Genomic DNA, 17,475 nt, shown 5'->3' on the forward strand with positions numbered 1-17,475 from the left:
ATAAAAGTGGCAGAATCAGGATTCAAACCAGTCTGGTTCCCGAATCAGAACTTTTTATCTCTGCACTGCAATGTCTCTCATCACATAATTGTTTTGTTTATTCACTTTACCAAATCTGAGGCAACTTTGTATCTAATGCTGTTAACCTTTCTCCAAATAAGGTAACACTAATTCAGAAGAATATGAATTTTCTGGTCTCCCTCAATTTTCAACAAATTATTTGACTTTGCTTGTATTCTTATCCTGTTCCCAAAGACTTCTATCACATCAAAAGATGTACGGGAAAAACACACCACTTTGTTAGATCATGAGTTGATACAAGAGCTATGTATCCAGTCTGCCACATTCCTTAAGATCCCTAATGGAGAGAGTGATTACCAAATATAAAAACAAGACTCTATTTTCTGTTCGTTAAAAGAACTGTAAGATGGTCATTAGGCATAAAGGAATGTATGGAAAATAAATGTTCATATACAAGAAATATATGGAAATTATGTGTGTGTGTATTATATATATAGGCTAATTTTTTTTTAACAATGAGATCTTTAGGGTAACTACTATAGTAAGTTTGTCATATCTGGAAAAAAAAATTTGTCATATCTGAAATCTCAGTTCTCAAGTATCTTTCAGGTATTACATTAAACTTTACAGAACTGAAAAGCGTTTTAGGTGTAACTGAAAGCAATCCTCAACTTGCAGAGAGCTTATCAACAGTAACACAAGGACTAAAACCCAAAGAAACAACAAAATTTTCTGCCTTCCTTATTTTTATTATTTCATAAACATACATATAATCTTTTACTTACATCTTGACTTAATGCCATGAAACTCCTCTGTAATTCTTTTGCAAACTCCAAATTATTTGTGACTTCCTGGTACTTAGATACGGCATCCTAAAATAACAAAGACAAAACCCAACTTTACTAAAACACAAAGAACCACAAATTAATTTTCTTATTAAAAACAGCAAACATATAGTCTTTGATAGAATGTAGCATCTTTACCAGCTGATCTTGATTAAGCCTTTCCCCTTTGTTCATTCGTTCCTGGTAATCATCAAGCTTGCCCTATGTTAAAAGAAAAAAGAAAAAGAATTATGCCCCACATTAAAGTATATACCAGCCTAACCATGCTGAAATACACACACATATAATCCTCTAAGTTTGTCTCAAATCTTGCCCTAAAGATACGTTTTAATTTCAGTTTAAGTTAGTGCATGAAGTTAGTTAATAAACAGTGAGCTAAAAAATGAATGTAGATACTCCCACCCCTGCTGAATACCAAATTTTGTACTACAAGCCAATGACACGACACAGCATTGCTTATTCTTTAGGTTTCTCAAAAAAGATCTGCATCAGATGGCCTGCACAAATGGTTCCTATCCACATGAGTGAGGGCCACAATTTGGTTACAATCCTGCTTATACAGGAGCATATCAGACATTTTAGTGTCGAATTCTTATCCCTCTCTTGCCCTTGCCAAAGAATTCATGTGACTAAGTGATATAAAAAGAGTGTATTTTTGGGGCGCCTGGGTGGCTCAGTCGGTTAAGTGGCTGCCTTCGGCTCAGGTCATGATCCTGGGGTCCTGGGATCGAGCCCCATGTCTGGCTCCCTGCTCGGCGGAGAGCCTGCTTCTCCCTCTCCCTGCCACTCTGCCTACTTGTGCTCTCTATCTCTGTCAAATAAATAAAATCTTTAAAAAAAAAAAAATGTATTTTTCCTGAATAGACCCAAGTGCATATTATCTTTGATGAGCTTCACGCATTTCTTTTGAACAACATAATACTTCAGCTATCACATCACCTATGGATAGTGTGCTAGTCAACAGCTTTGCTTCATTTTCTCACAAATGGAATTAAATGTATGAGAGTGGGAAAAGAAAATTAACCTCTGGTTTAAGTCATCTTTATTTTCACTAAAATAAAAACTTTGGCAGTTTCCCAGGCTACTACTATTTGATAAGACCCCAAAGAAAAGATATCCAGGTAATGCAAAAGTCAAGAATTGAGTTGTTTTAAAGGTCAGAGGAGAGGGAGTAAATAGAAACCTAAATTAAGGGGGAGAAATTTTTTTTGAGAGGGGGGAGGGGCAGAGGGAGAGAGAGGGAGAATCTTAAGCAGACTCCATGCCCAGCGTGAAGCCTGACATGGGGCTCAATCTCACAACCCTGAGGATCATTACTTGAGCTGAAATCAAGAGCTGGACACTTAACTAAGCCACCCAGGCACCCCAAGGGGGAAAAATATTTTTAATTAATATAATCACAATAAATTATGAATATTTATTGTTCCTTACCCTCAGCAAAAATAAAATTAACCACAAAACAAAATACAAAATCTAATAAAATGCATTCAGGGTCAAAGAAACAAGTTTTAAAAACAATACTAGTTATAGGTCAAACGATCCATTTTCTTTGTACCAGAAACATCAGTCAACTTGCATAACCGTTCCACCCTAAATTAAAAAGCCTAACAGGACACCTGGATGGCTCAGTTGGTTAAGCGTCTGCCATTGACTCAGTTCATGATCCCGAGGTCCTGGTATCACACCCCATGTCGGGCTCCCAGATGAGCGGGAAACCTGCTTCTCCCTCTCCCCGGCACTGCCCCTCCCCCATTCATTCTCTCTCTCTCTCTCTCTCTCTCAAATAAAATCTTTAAAAAAAAAAAAGCCTAACAATTCCTTAGTTATCTTGGAAGTAAATAAAACCAAGATAAACATTAAAACATTAAAGGCTGATGAAAGTATCCAATTGTATTCTTAGGTGGATTATTTCACACAACAACCTCCAGCTTCTGGAAAGGTATAAAATTTGTCTATGGTTGAAAAATGAAGGCAGGCCTAATTCCAGGTACAAAAGATATGCTCAACTGCCTTTGAACATTCTTTGAGGATGAATAAAGGCAGTTCATTCTCTTTTTTAAAAGGATAGGCTAACTTTTAAGAAATAAAAAACCAAACAAGATTTGCTTTTAATGATGATGACTGAGAGTATAATAATACTTTATTATAGTCAGGATTCCTCTATTTAGAAATATACAGATAACAAAAGATATGAGAATGGAAAGAGGACCTAAAATGTAGCGCTAGTACAATAAAAATTCTGAATTCACTATTAGGCAGAAGAAAAAATAATTAGTTTATACCTGGCATTTATTATGTTCCCTTTTTATATCTTTTTCAAAGAAGCTGTTGCTAAATCTAAAGTAACAGAGTTGAGTATATTATATATCCCTCATAGGGTTTTACCCTATGAGAGTTTTACCTACCTAGCTTAGCTTTATCATTTAATGTCTTAAGAACTTAAAACATATATGCCAATTAAAATTGATATCAAGTCAAATTCCTAAAAAATGTACATATATAAAAATATATATATGAAAAGTTTTTTTAATGTTAAGAATGGTACCTGAGTAGAATTAGAGGTGGAAATTTTTTCCTTTTGCTTTGTTTTGTGTACTCATTCTGCAATGAACACATACAGTTTGAATAGAAAATTAAAGTTTCTTACTATAGAAGATAGTAAGAATGACAGATTTCAGGACACTGCCAGGACTTTAACCTATAATAATCCTTGACTATGAATCTATACTATCCTATACCAGGACAAGCTATCCTAAAGCAGAAAAACTCCAATTTTCTACACAATTAACAAATTTAGTATTCATCCAACCCAAAACTCTATGGCAGATTACATTTTCCAAAGACAGCTACATCTGCAGTTCTACATATTCTTCTACTATGTGACCTTGGCACTGCTCCATGTAGAACTATTCCAATTCCTCTGCCATTGTATTAAGAGGGCTTCTACCAACAGAGTACAGTGGAAGCGATCCTGTAAACTTCCAAGGCTGTTATAAAAACAATGTATCTCTGTCCTGTTTGCTAGTCACTAAAAACACTCGTGTTTGGAGCCCCAAGCTATCCAACAAGAAGTCCAACAACCCTGAGGTTGCCATGCTATGAGGAAGCCAAGCCATGAAGAGGTCTTATATAAGAATTCTGATCAGCGGGGCGTCTGGGTGGCTCAGTTGGTTAAGCGACTGCCTTCAGCTCAGGTCATGATCCTGGAGTCCCGGGACAGAGTCCCGCATCGGGCTCCCTGCTCAGCAGGGAGTCTGCTTCTCCCTCTGACCCTCTTCCCTCTCGTGCTTTCTATCTCTCATTCTCTCTCTCTCTCAAATAAATAAATAAAATCTTAAAAAAAAAAAAAAGAATTCTGATCAGCAATCTTAGTGTTATAGTCATTCTAACCCAGGCATCAGACATGTGAGTGAACAAGCCTTAGTCTTCCCAGCTGAGGCCCCAGGAATCACAGAGCAGAGACACAAACCCCACTGTGTGCCCTGTCTGAATCCCTGACAGGCAGAATCTGTGTGCATGATAAAATGGAGTAAGTTTCGGAGTAATCTATCACACAGGAGTAACTGGAAAAACGTTAAAAGGGAAATCAAAACAAAGGGAAAGCAGCTGCTATATGAAACTCAGCTTCACAGTACACACCTTCATTGAATACTGTCACCAAAAACTATGCAAACTTTGCAGCCAAAACAAAGATCTATTTCCATTAAAACTTGTACATCTAGGGGCGCCTGGGTGGCTCAGTCGTTAAGCGTCTGCCTTCGGCTCAGGCCATGATCCCAGGGTCCTGGGATCGAATCCCACATTGGGCTCCCCGCTCGGCGGGAAGCCTGCTTCTCCCTCTCCCACTCCCACTGCTGTGTTCCCTCTCTCGCTGTGTCTCTGTCAAATAAATAAATAAAATCTTGAGGAAAAAAAAAACTTGTACATCTGTTTCTTTTGATTTTTATAGCGCTATTTAACAGATTTCAAATTTTTCAATCCATAATTTAAGAGCCATAATTTTCAAAGGGAGGACTGCCACTGACACCACAAGAAATGACAGTTTACTGTGACAGAAGAAACATGTTAAAAAGTCATGATGTAACTGAAAAATCTCAAGGAACTTTAACCGGGGATTTTCAAAAGCTGACCACACTTCCTTATACCTGGTGAGCTGAATGCAGTTTTAGTGATACAATCAAAAAATGTCATTAACTACAGGAATGGAAACTACAAATCTTTTGTAAAACATTTTTCTAACCATAATAAAAGTTTCATTATAGCTTTACATTTGTTCCCCTATAGCCATTAACACTTGCTATACTACCGTTGTAAATATCCTATTCCCTTGTCCTGGCCCAATCTTCAAAAAGGCAAGATGCTGAGTCTGGTCAAAGTTCCTAATAAATGGGGGCGCCTGGGTGGCTCAGTCATTAAGCGGCTGCCTTCGGCTCAGGTCATGATCCCAGGGTCCTGGGATCGAGCCCTGCATCGAGCTCCCTGCTCGGCGGAAAGCCTGCTTCTCCCTCTCCCACTCCCCCTGCTTGTGTTCCCTCTCTTGTTGTGTCTCTCTCTGTCAAATAAATAAATAAAATCTTAAAAAAAAAAAAAGAAGAAGAAGAAGAAATGTAAATTCTCAAGGTGCCTGGATGGCCTGGCTCAGTCAATGGAGCATGCAACACTTGATCTCGGGGTTGTGAGTTCGAACCCCCGCCGGGTATAGAGATCACTTACAAAAATTAAATCTTAAAAAAAAAGAAAGAAAGAAAAAATGCAAATTCTCAGGCACCACCCCAGGCGCCTCTGGGGGTGGGACCCAGCAATCTGTGTTTTATCAAACCCTCTGGACGATTCTAATGTGTGCTTAAGTTTGAGAAACATTTATTACCTAGATCAAATACACTGTAATTCCCTTATAATAATCCAGTAGAATACAGAAATAAGAAATTATTTTGACTCAAACACTGATACAAATTGTGACCATAAAAATCATTATATGGCAGCCTCAATTTGGTTACTTAAAGGTTTAGCTTTAAACAAACTCAGAAAACTTGTTGAATGGCGGTTTTCTAAACCAGCTTATAAATCTATTTAACCTAGTCATTTACATAAGATCCATTTATGATCTGAACACTGAAGGGTTACCATCTTCCATTCACAGTTCTTTTATTAAATTGTGCACTGTCCAGAAGTTCAGAGCACTTTATAATTAAACTCACTGGTGAGTGCCAAATTTCATACTAGCAACAGAAAGCCTCTTAAGAACAATCAATTGGTCTAATCTTCTGCCTTTCAAAATGAGGGTGGATTGCAATCCCAGCTCACTCCTAAGTAGCTTTCAGACATTTAAAAAAAAAAAAAAAGCATGGTATCTGCACTAGTCCCAAGAGTAGGTAACTCAAAGACAAATAACACTATCATAACTGGCTTCATTCCTACTGTCACAACACTCTTCATTTGGGGTTAAATTTGCAGTATGAACTAAATCAACATGTAAATAATTTAGCTTTTCACAATGACTGATCCAACATTAACTCCGATGAATGCAAAGGGGCACACACAAGAGCAAAGGCTCCAGACAAACACAGCCTTTTTCTTCCCTAAGCTAGAACATGACTACCTAACACCTAGTACGAACCACCTGGTCAATTACTCACAGCATCCACATAAAACGAATATTAAGTATTTTTTCTGGAAAATGGAGCTGTTTTCCTAGCATAAAAAGATATCCTCATCAGAAAGCCTATCACAATACTGGTAACAAAAACCTGTCCTCTTAAATTCTTTCTATCTTGAAATTCAATTTAGGGTTCCTTTTCAAATACTGAGCATCCTGAGAGTATTAAACATTCATTTATAGCACCACATATGAGGATGACAAAAATCAGGCCATTTTCCAGATTATCCAGTCTCTAAAGGGATAGAGATGTGACTATCCCCAATTAATGTCAAAAGACAGTATGTGGGGGCACCTGGGTGGTTCAGCTGGGTGACTGCCTTCAGCTCAGGTCATGATCCCAGGGTCCTAGGATCAAGCCCCGCATCAGGCTCCCTCCTCGGGGAGTCTGCTTCTCCCTCTCCGTCTGCCCTTCCCTCTGCTTAGTCTGCCCTTCCCTCTGCTTATGCGCGTGTACTCTAAAATCTTAAAAAAAAAAGACAACTCACTCCTAAGAAATAATTATCCCAAGAAGTGCTCCCCAGTCCCACCCTATCTCCTGTTTGTTGCTTTTAATAGTTGACAGTATTTACTATGTGACAGACATTCAAATTTAAGCTATCAGGTAACTAACCCTATCAGCAAGGGCTATTATGAATCATATTTCACCTAACTAGAACCTGAAAGACAGGACAGTTAATAACTTGCCTGAGGTCATCAATCTCAGAAAAATCATTTGTGCCTCAATATGTTCCTTCTTTATGTCACTCTGGATTCTAGCCATTGCTACATTTCATTTTTGCCCTGCTGCTGTTTTCCTCCCTTCCTTCCTCCAGAGTACTATTTTTTTATAAAGATTTTATTTATTTATTTGACAGAGATAGTGAGAGCAGGAACACAAAGCAGGGAGAGTGGAAGAGGGAGAAGCAGGCTTCCCGCCGAGAAGGGAGCCCGATGCGGAGCTCGATCCCAGGACCCCAGGATCATGACCTGAGCCGAAGGCAGATGCTTAACGACTGAGCCACCCAGGCGCCCCTCTCCAGAGTATTATTATGTTACTGCATCGCAATACAGCTAGATCTTCCATTCTTTTCAAGAATTTTTTCATGACCACAAAAGTTACTTTACTGAAATTCAGTACTTTACTAAAAATTCAGGACAGTGCTATGAGGGTGCCAGAAGATAAATATCCAAAATAGCTATCCTCCCGAGCTTTCCTTCTTCCCTCTTAATATCTGACAAATTCCATAAATGAATAAAGAAAACATTTTAAAAGTACATAATTTTAAAAAATAGAAAAGAGAGACTCCAAAAAAACAAAAATTCTTTAACTAGACAATTATAGTCACAACAAGAAAGATTATGAGGGGACAAGCATCTGAAGAAATTAGCTTGGCTATCCAGGAAACTATGTAACCTCTCTTCTCAAAGAGATCTCCAAACTGAAACAGAAAAGTTAAAAATGAAGCCTAAAATAACAAAAGAATAAGAGAATCTATCTATAAGTTATTTTGTGTCTCCAGGCCAAATAAATCACTTCTACAGTATTGAAAACCCATAGAAAAATGCAAAACCGAAAGATAAGGATTTTTCTTCTCAATTTTCTGTAATCTTCAGTGGCCTTTCTACATACTACTTCAAGTCTCCAGTCCCTACATTCCCTGTTCTTCACCTAGAAATATCAATTCTGACTTTGCCCACATTAATGGTAGGCAGCTGACTGCCTCCTGGCATTCAATTGACAATTAGTTACCAGTAAAATTCACAGGAGACAGGAAAGATACTAAGAAACAAAAGTTTCCAACTGTAAAAAGGAGGGTAGAGAGAACACATACTACAATCCATAGATGATCCATAACACCTCTTCAAATGCTGGAAGCCTTCTCATGTAGCAGAAGTCTGAGCTGTTCCAGAAAACAAAGTCAGTATTAAATATTGTGGGGAGCAGAGGAAGGGTGAGTTGAGAGGTGACTCTAACATCAAGATCTTAAAGAGTTGTCCAAAAATGAGAAATGAGCATTCTACCAGGCCCTGTAAGCCTGATAATTGCAGAAACTGAGTGAATACTTGTCAAGAATGCAGGATTTCTTAAACACTAAGAGTAAGAGAATACTAAATTAGATGTTATCTACAATCCCATTGTAAGACAAGTTTTTCAAGCAAATAAGTAACCAGGAGTTTAATTTGATAAGACTTTTGTCCCACTGAAAAGGGAAAAAAAGTAAAAGGTAATCCTGTAAAAATCCTTATTCCTTGTCCGTGGCTGTAATTATGAGGCTAAGTCTGAATGAATGGAAGCAGCTGACTCTAGTAGGAAAAAAAAAAAGTGTAATATTGAAGATTTCCAGCACCACCTACTTTGCATTATACTCTTAAGAAGTCTAAAGCTTGTGCATTTGAAAAACAAATGACTACTGATAATCTTAATGGTTATCTTTTGAATTATTAGTTGATTTAACCAACTACTCATTAGGATGAGTTGGTACAAACTGAATGATTTTATATACTGTTGAGAGTTCAACATAAAAAGAAAGGAACTGTAATTAGTGGAGACCAAAATTCAATGATTAAAGTATATTTCCATTACTTCTATGTCTGGATAACAATATTAAGGGGAATGCAGTGAAATTTCTAGTAATTTACAATGGTTCAAATACCAAGAATCATCTATGCCCCACTTCCTAAGACTATTTACAAATCATGCTTATAGTACCAAGATTTTAAAATGTGCTCTAGTTGCCTACTCATCAATGCTACTCACTTAAAAAATAAATCAAAAGAAAATTCTTCAGGAAAAATTGCATTTCAGTAAAAACACTGCAGTAAACAGCTCTGTACAAAAAGCATTTTTCTCCCTCATGGATTAATCCATCTTAACAGGGTTTTGTTGATGAAGCTACAAATATTTCTATATGATTTAGTCGAACTAAAAGATATTTATTTAGCATTTACCATGCGTAAGGCAGTGTTATATCACTCATAATCTCTGCCCCAGAGGAGCTTAACTACCTATTTAGAAAAACACAAAAGGTAAGAACATAAAACAATATCAAAATGTCAAGTATAGAGATAATAGACAGTACAGGACATTAAAGGAAACAGACTACTTTAGCTGAGCATAGCCAAGAAGCACACCTTCCCTTTTGCTCAGGAAATATGAATTTTAACTCTGCCCTATAGTCTTTTTCATGTATGTTTTTACACTCATACTCTATCCAACAAAAGCACCAGTGTAGCTAGTGGGAGAAATAAAGAAATGAACAAAAGTCAAGCAATTTACAATTCCAACTTTGGCTGAATGTCTTTTCTGCTACTCCTCTCATCCTTCTCTACTGCTTACATACAATTCATTGCCTCCAGAAAAAGGGACCAATTACTAAAAAATACCTAGAAGCTCGGAATACAAGAATTAAGATGGAAAGGTTGACACACCTCCTACTTCCTCCTACTCGTAATGCTTTTCCCAAATTATCTGGTGTACAACATACCAAACCTGAGTCAAGAGGGGTAAATGTGGGTTCGGGGCTTACCTACGCATAAAGAGACACTTCAGAATTAAAACTTTAAAAGTTCATTTTGTGGGCGCCTGGGTGGCTCAGTCGGTTAAGCGACTGCCTTCGGCTCAGGTCATGATCCTGGAGTCCCGGGATCGAGTCCCACATCGGGCTCCCTGCTCAGTAAGGGAGCCTGCTTCTCCCTCTGACCCTCCCCCCTCTCATGTACTCTCTCTCTCTCTCTCATTCTCTCTGTCTCAAATAAATAAATAAATAAAATCTTTAAAAAAAAAAAAAAAAAGTTCATTTTGTTACAACAATACAGATGTCCCAATGATACCTGATACAATGGGACCTATACTGTTATTCTCAAGACCCCATTACCTGACCAGCACAAACACAAATTTAACAAGATATTAATAAAGGTTTAACAATGAAGAAATAAAAAGCTTTGTCCTTTTGCTTTCAGCTTTTTAAAACAGAGGAACTCTAAAAGATTTAAAGTAAAAAGCCTCACTTGGTTCTAAAGGATCAACTTAAACATGAAAATTTACTTATGTTGCAGAGCATTACAAATTCTAATTACCCCCATGATACATGAGACCTTGGAATTCACTCATTCCAAACCGGGTCATTTTACCTGAGCATCTCAATTTACTCTTCTGTAATATAGATTGAGAAATGAGCATTCTACCAGGCCCTATAAGACTGATTAATGAATTCGACCAAATCTTAAGATGACTTTAAGGTATTAAAATATCTTAGATTCTATTAACAATATAGTAATAAAATTAACACCATGTTGTTACAATTTCAACATTTGAAAGTATTTAATTTTTTTAAAAGATGAAACAGTACTAATCTTCCTAAATGTAAACTAAACATTACTTACATAAAACCATGAGAAATTGTATGTTTAATCTCTAAGTCACACAAAATGTATTCGGACAGATATATTTGCCACACAGGTATTATCTAGAGTAAAATAATGTACTCAGGCTAAACCAATTCATCCTCTTCACAATACTTGGGATTCTACTTTCAAGCAAGAAAGATACCTGTATTATCACATGAGGAAATTCACATCTTTTCCTTTTTAAATTCAAATTTTAAATACTTCTCTCTCTCTCTCTCTCTCTCTCACACACACACACACACACACACACACAACATACCCAGGCAGGAAGAGAGAAACAAATGAAGCATTATAAATGCTTTTTTTTTTTTCCTGTGACAAGGTGAATGCAAAACAAAGTAATCTTGCCCTCTGCATTGCAGAGAAATAGTTCATGCAACCAATGGGAGAAGCAATTTTTAACTGTCAAGAAAAACTTCAGATGTTAGCCCCAAGAAAGATTTTACTTACAAAACAGTTAAGAATGCTTTTATTTCAAAATACTTAACAAAGAAATTCTGTACAACAGCTGCATTGTATATTCTAAGTAGAGGCACACTGCAGTGCTCTGAAAAGAAATGTTATCTTCTCTAACGATAGCATCCTTTTTCAGTATATTAACTGAAAAGATATAAAGAGCAAACACTTTGGGAGTAGTATGAAAAACAGTAAGTACACTTGGCTATCACTTCTGTTCACATATTGGTTACAAAGCTGTCAGGCTGTCTTGCAAGAGAACACCTGGTTAATCTTTCACCTACCAAAATCAGTAATGTCTAAACCTTTTATATTTCCAAAAAGCATAAAAATTTTAAATGTCATCTATTAAAACATCCTTTATTCTACATTAAACTGATTACATCTTACCATATAAATGAGCTCTCTATTCAGTTAAAATTAAGGCTTGGTTTCAAAGTACTCTAGGCACAGCCTAGAGCCCAGTTCTATGCCAACAAACTTGATGAAGAAAACTAGGCAATCACTCAATTGATTATTACTTACAAAAGCTAAAAGACCTATAAATGGAGTTTTGCACTTCACTCTTTTGATTATATCTGCATTTCTTCTCTTTGCTAAACACACACAGTCTTTATAAGCCCAAATTTCAAAAACTACCAGGCCATTTAGTTGCATTACATAATAGGATCATATTTCATTAATGTTAAGTATGCATTCTCACTGAACAGATGCTTAGCTTTCCTCTCAAGGCTCAACTTACTAGAAAATTAACAAACAGGGGCGCCTGGGTGGCTCAGTTGTTAAGCGTCTGCCTTCAGCTCAGGTCATGATCCCAGGGTCCTGGGATCAAGCCCCCCGGGCTCCCTGCTCGGCGGGAAGCCTGCTTCTCCCTCTCCCACTCCCCCTGCCTGTGTTCCCTCTCTCACTGTGTCTCTCTGTCAAATAAATTAAGATCTTAAAAAAAAAAAAAAAGGAAATTAACAAATAACTTTGTATTTTAAATGAAGTGCAATTATTGCAATTCTCCAAGTCTTAAAGTTAAGTAATACTACATTATCTGGTAGTAATTTTGGTCAGGATACTTGATTTTAGAATCCATTAAAAAAGAGATTTTGTCCAGAAGACTCTTATGAATAGGTCAAGTCTGAAATACAGCTCAAATACAAGTTGCTATGCGTGGACTGAAGTAAAAAGAAATCCAGTTATAAATATCATCTTACTTTACTGCATAAGGATTTCTACAAAGGTTCAAAACTGATTTGTAAAGTAAATCCTATTTTAGGTGTATTAGAAATGCTCACTACAAAAATCACAGTTAAGTCCATTCATACAGGGGCGCCTGGGTGGCTCAGTTGGTTAAGCGACTGCCTTCGGCTCAGGTCATGATCCTGGAGTCCCGGGATCGAGTCCCACATCGGGCTCCCTGCTCAGCAGGGAGTCTGCTTCTCCCTCTGACCCTCTTCCCTCTTGTGCTCTCTGTCTCTCATTCTCTCCCTCTCAAATAAATAAATAAAATATTAAAAAAAAAAAAAAAGTCCATTCATACAGTAAATCATCTATAGAAAAAATACAATTTAAACTGAAAACCAGATGTGTTTAGAGAAAAACCCAAATGCCTTGAGTTTCTCACAAAGTAAAACTTAATTTCAATAGTAATTAAGTCACAACACCAGTACTGCCAACTTAACTATTTAACAAGTAGGTAGCTCATTCTGTAAGTTATAAAAAAAAAAAAAAAACAACTTTAGGGCACCTGGGTGGCTCAGTAGGTTAAGCGACTGCCTTCGGCTCAGGTCATGCTCCTGGAGTCCCGGGATCGAGTCCCACATCGGACTCCCTGCTCAGCAGGGAGTCAGCTTCTCCCTCTGACCCTCTTCCCTCTCACGCTATCTCTCATTCTAAAAAATAAATAAAATCTTAAAAAAAAAAAAAACTTTAGTAATCTGACCTTTCCACTAGCATCCAAACACTAAGACAGGGGGAAAAAAGATATGAAACACTTTGTTACTTTGTGTAGTGTTTTCTCCACCCATACAAGAAACTTTTCAGTACTTACTAGCCTAGTCTATAATCTCTGTAATAGTTACATTACTTTCTCCTCTATCAGGGTGCCTGAGGGGCGGGTGTTAGGCAATGTATATAATATAAATCCATACAAGAGTGACCTGTCACTGTCAGGTCCTCAAAGAGCTTATAAACTAAAGTCCTTAACACATTTGGAGCACTAGACTCAGTCACCTCACAACTAAATTGGCTGCTAATCCAGTGCCTGATTTTACACTAAAAACTTTGAAAAATTATTTTTGAGTCATTAAAATATAAATATCTACATTTAATTGTCTATATTTCCAATATTACATCATTACTATTTATCTTTTGATTCCTACCCTAAAAGAAAACAGGCATTTCCTAAGAATTTTGAAAATTAAACCACTCAGGCATCAACCAGATTGACAGGATTGCTTATTGTAGTAAGAAGTTTTAAAAAGATACCTAAGTCTCAAGTTCAAATAGAGTAGCAAAAACTAAATCAGATGGCAGACTCAGAAGATACTGGCCTTGGGTATGCTTATTCCATTACATATTTCAATGTAACTACCTTACAAGTAAAATACTTTTTGTTTTACTGCTACTAATAAATCTAGTATTTCTATCATTTACAATAAACCACACTTGTTTATCAAAATAAAGTATCACCAAAAGACAGACATCCACAAGTAGTGCATCTCTCGATTTCAAACAAAACCTAAGAAATTCAAGTAAAATTCCCAATAGGAAAAATGAGATAGATTAGTATCAAATCTAAAAATGTTTGTTTTAAAACTCCCCCCAAAATATAAAATAAATCATAGAACAAGCAATTAAAATAATTATGGCCTACACCATTTTCTTCAAGTTATTTGTTATGGCCCAAATTTTAGCTAGTCTCAACATCTAAAGTAACACTGTTAGGTGGGTGGCTAAATAAACATTCCTAAATGACTTCGTCAAAATTCAAGATGTTACAATAAATATGTTTTACTAGAAGCAAACAAGCCTAAGTTATCCAAGCAAAGTTATTATTAAGGTAAAAGGCAAAAAGTTTGCATAATAGTCAGATGTAATTACCCCATTTTTGTACTACTGATTTGCTTCTTCCTTTCCACCTCCAGTCTTACTGAAGGTTGAATTATTCACTCTACAGAGACCTTCTCTACATACCTACATACATACACACATACACATACACACACACACACACACACACACGTGTCGCTCTAAGAAGAGTTGGTACACTGTCCTGCACTGAAAGCATAAAACAAAATGCCTACTTGAAGATCAACCTCACGGTGTGGCCATAGAATGGCCAACTACTGAATCCAAAAAATTGTGGGTGTGGCTCGACTGTTTTATGGAGGAGCGGGGGGGCGAGGAAGGCCAGCCGGGGCGGCTGCCTGGTCTCTGCCCTCCCCCTCTGCTTTCGCTTTGTGCTCACAATGCAGCTCCTGTAAAGCGCTTCCCTCTCCTCGCAGCCGCCGCCATGTTAGACGCTCTCTCCATGTGCCCAGAGACCTGGCGATCCCCTCGGTCTAACCCGGACCCACGCCCCCCAACGAATCTCAATCGTGGCAGTCTCCCTCCCGTCCCTCTTTAGAGTCCCAGAGGGGCAAAGAGCCGCTGCAGAAAATCTTCTCGGGATCGAGTTGAGCGTGAGGCTCAGGGGGGCACCTAGACAATTGAAACAAAGAAGGAAACGTGGGGGCGCCCATCACAGGGGGGCTGGGGGTGGGTGGCAAATCGAAGACCCACTCAAAACGGGCCTTATAGAGAAGCAATTCTAGGTGAAGATCCTAAACACACTTCCCTCCCCAGAGGAGAAGAGACCCTGAATAGGCCTCAGGTACATGGTAACGGAGGAGACCAATCTCACGGCTACAGGACGTAGGCCGCCCCAACTCCACGAGGCGGTCGGTTGAGCCCTGAGCCCCGTCACCGGGACCCCTTTCATTTCTCCCCGCTGGCCCTCCGTCCAAGAAATCGGGCCTCGGTGACGGAGAGAAGGGCATCACTCAGGTCAGTCTGGCGACAGGACAGGCCCCCGCCCTCACGCATCCCACTCCCAAAGGCCAAAAAGCCTGGCCCACCGCCGGAGGAGAGTAATAAAGTGGCCCGGGCGGGGGGGGGGGGAGATGAGCGGCGCGTCCGGGTCAGGTGACAAGCACCTCCCCTAGGAGCCCGTTTTGTGGGCTTCAAGCTCCGTTTACTGAGCGGGCCGGGCGTGGGGGGTGGGGTGAGTGCAGGGGATGCGCCAGGGACGCGAAGAGGGCAGGCCACAGCAGTCAGGGTCGGAGCATCCAACCCTCCCGTCCCCGCCAACTCCTGGCACCTTTTTCTTCTCCAGGTTCCGAAGTTTCTTGTCGATCACCCCGAGGATTTGCTTCATGGCCTCGGTCTGGACAGCGCCGGTGCCGGTTGCGGGGTGCTGGGAAGCAGGCGCAGCTGCCCCGGCCCCCGACGCCGCCTCACTCCCGGAGGAACCCGACGGGGGTGGCGGTCCGGACGACTTGCTGCCGCTTCCGCTGTGGCTGGTGGCCGAGGGCATCTTTAGACCGTTGAGAAGAAAGAAAAAGCGGGAGGAAGGAAGACAAGAGCGGCGAGTCAGGCGGCGGACGGGGCGAGACGCGGGACAAAACGCGCAGCGGGCGGGAGCCTGCGCGAGCGGGTGGGGGTGGGGATGGGGCCGGCGCGCGCCGCGAGGGCAGGAAGAGCCCGAGGACGCGCGCGCGACCCGCCAGCGGGGCGCCCGGCCCGGCCTCGCGCCGCCCCCCGCCCCGCCCCTCCCCCGCGCGGGCCGCCGGCTCGGCCTACCCGCCCCGGGGTACCGAGGCTCGCGCCGGGGGCGGGGCCTCGCAGCGCCGGCCACCAACGGCCAGAGCAACGGTCCCCGCCGGGGTGGGCCGGCACTCGTCGCCTGGCGAGGAAGGGAGGGAGGAGAGAGGTCGGGGTTAAGAGGCGGAGAAGGGAGGAGAAGGGCACTGGTAATGACCGGGGTAGGGAGGCTGGGGTGGGGGGGGAGGAGAGACTTGAGGAGCAAGCCCCTCGAGAAGGTCCAGCCGATCCGGAGGTAAAGGACACTCGGGGCAGCGGCCCTCTTCCCCGTCAGCGCCTCGGTCCGGGTGGCGCTCACCGTGCGCGCGCGGAGGCCGCTGGAGATCCCGAATGGGCGGCTGAGGGGGCAAGGGTGGCTGTGCGTTCCGGGTAGTGTCGTGCGCTCCGTGGGCGCAGGCCGCTTCGCCCTATCCCCGCTGCACCGAGAGCCGCTGCTAGTGAGGCGGAGAGCCGAGAGCGGGAGGGACTTAGCCAGCCGGCCCTCTGGGGCGGAGGGGGCGGGAGAAGCTGCGGGAGGGGGCCTTCGCGGCCGCTCGGGCTGCCCGGCGCGAACGCCTGCGGGGAAAGGCCCACCTGGCCTCTTACCGCGCTGCTCTAGCTCCAGTCCTTGGGGGCGGCCGCTCAGGGCAGGTCGGGACGGGCCCGGGGGGGATGCTGTAAGGAGCGGCGCCTAGAGTTTGGAGCGAAATCGAGGCTAGGGTCCTTCAGGCGAAGTCGCTTGACATCCAAACGGGGACAATAGGTGTCAAGCAGCTGGATCGGAGCTGGCGTCTGCCCTGTAAAGAGCCCTAACGGGGGGGTTGCGGGGGGGGGGGCAAAGGTTTCTGCAAGTAAAGGGTGCGTGGGGTGGGTGGTGCAATCCCAGCTTCTAGAATTCCTTCTATATGCAGAGCAAGCAAACTCACACACCCCAAAAGGTCTTTTGAAAAAAGACAGTTCGCCGCTTTCCCCACAAAACAATCACCCGGTAGGTAACCTAGGCGTCCTCTGTAGGACGCGTTGGAAATGAGCAAGATGGGTGGCTTACTAAAAGTCTTAAAACTCTGGACTCGGGTTAAAAATAGTCTTCTCCTATCTTAAGATGACACTTATCCAATAAGCCCGAGTATTACAAATTGGACTTTGTTTTCTTTGTGTTTCGAATTTACCTAATACTCTTAAGAGAATGTTGAATGAATACAAAACAAAAATATTCTTTTGCTCCAAGAGAATTATTCCAGTCCTGTAATTAAACTAGGGGCGGGGTGGGTGTGGACA

At 41.1% G+C, this 17,475-nt stretch overlaps 1 protein-coding gene and 1 long non-coding RNA gene across 5 annotated transcripts in view; both read right to left on the minus strand.

Annotated features, from left to right (window-relative positions):
* CAPRIN1 (cell cycle associated protein 1) overlaps positions 1 to 16,707 on the minus strand; it is a 40,685-nt gene extending 23,978 nt beyond the window's left edge. Inside the window, exons 1-4 of one of the 4 annotated variants that reach the window (XM_025878349.2) lie at positions 16,517 to 16,707; positions 15,716 to 15,931; positions 1,005 to 1,067; positions 807 to 893 (exon numbers count right to left, since the gene is read on the minus strand). In XM_025878349.2, the coding sequence (XP_025734134.1) occupies positions 807 to 893; positions 1,005 to 1,067; positions 15,716 to 15,931 (366 nt within the window). In that variant the 5' untranslated portion in view covers positions 16,517 to 16,707. Of the gene's footprint in view, positions 1 to 806; positions 894 to 1,004; positions 1,068 to 8,336; positions 8,390 to 15,233; positions 15,424 to 15,715; positions 15,932 to 16,516 lie in introns of those variants that run through there. The other 3 variants (XM_073904782.1, XM_073904783.1, XM_025878350.2) reach the window with 3 other exon arrangements.
* LOC141374726 (uncharacterized) lies at positions 8,810 to 10,978 on the minus strand. The gene is made up of 2 exons (XR_012381842.1): positions 10,314 to 10,978; positions 8,810 to 10,087 (listed from the first exon to the last, which is right to left on the minus strand). It is a non-coding gene; the product is annotated as an uncharacterized lncRNA (long non-coding RNA).
* Positions 16,708 to 17,475: the final 768 nt, after the last annotated feature.

The sequence above is a fragment of the Callorhinus ursinus genome, unplaced genomic scaffold, assembly GCF_003265705.2.
Source record: "Callorhinus ursinus isolate GAN/ISIS: 27379988/994484 unplaced genomic scaffold, GSC_fseal_2.0 scaffold21, whole genome shotgun sequence".
Classification (NCBI taxonomy): domain Eukaryota; kingdom Metazoa; phylum Chordata; class Mammalia; order Carnivora; family Otariidae; genus Callorhinus; species Callorhinus ursinus.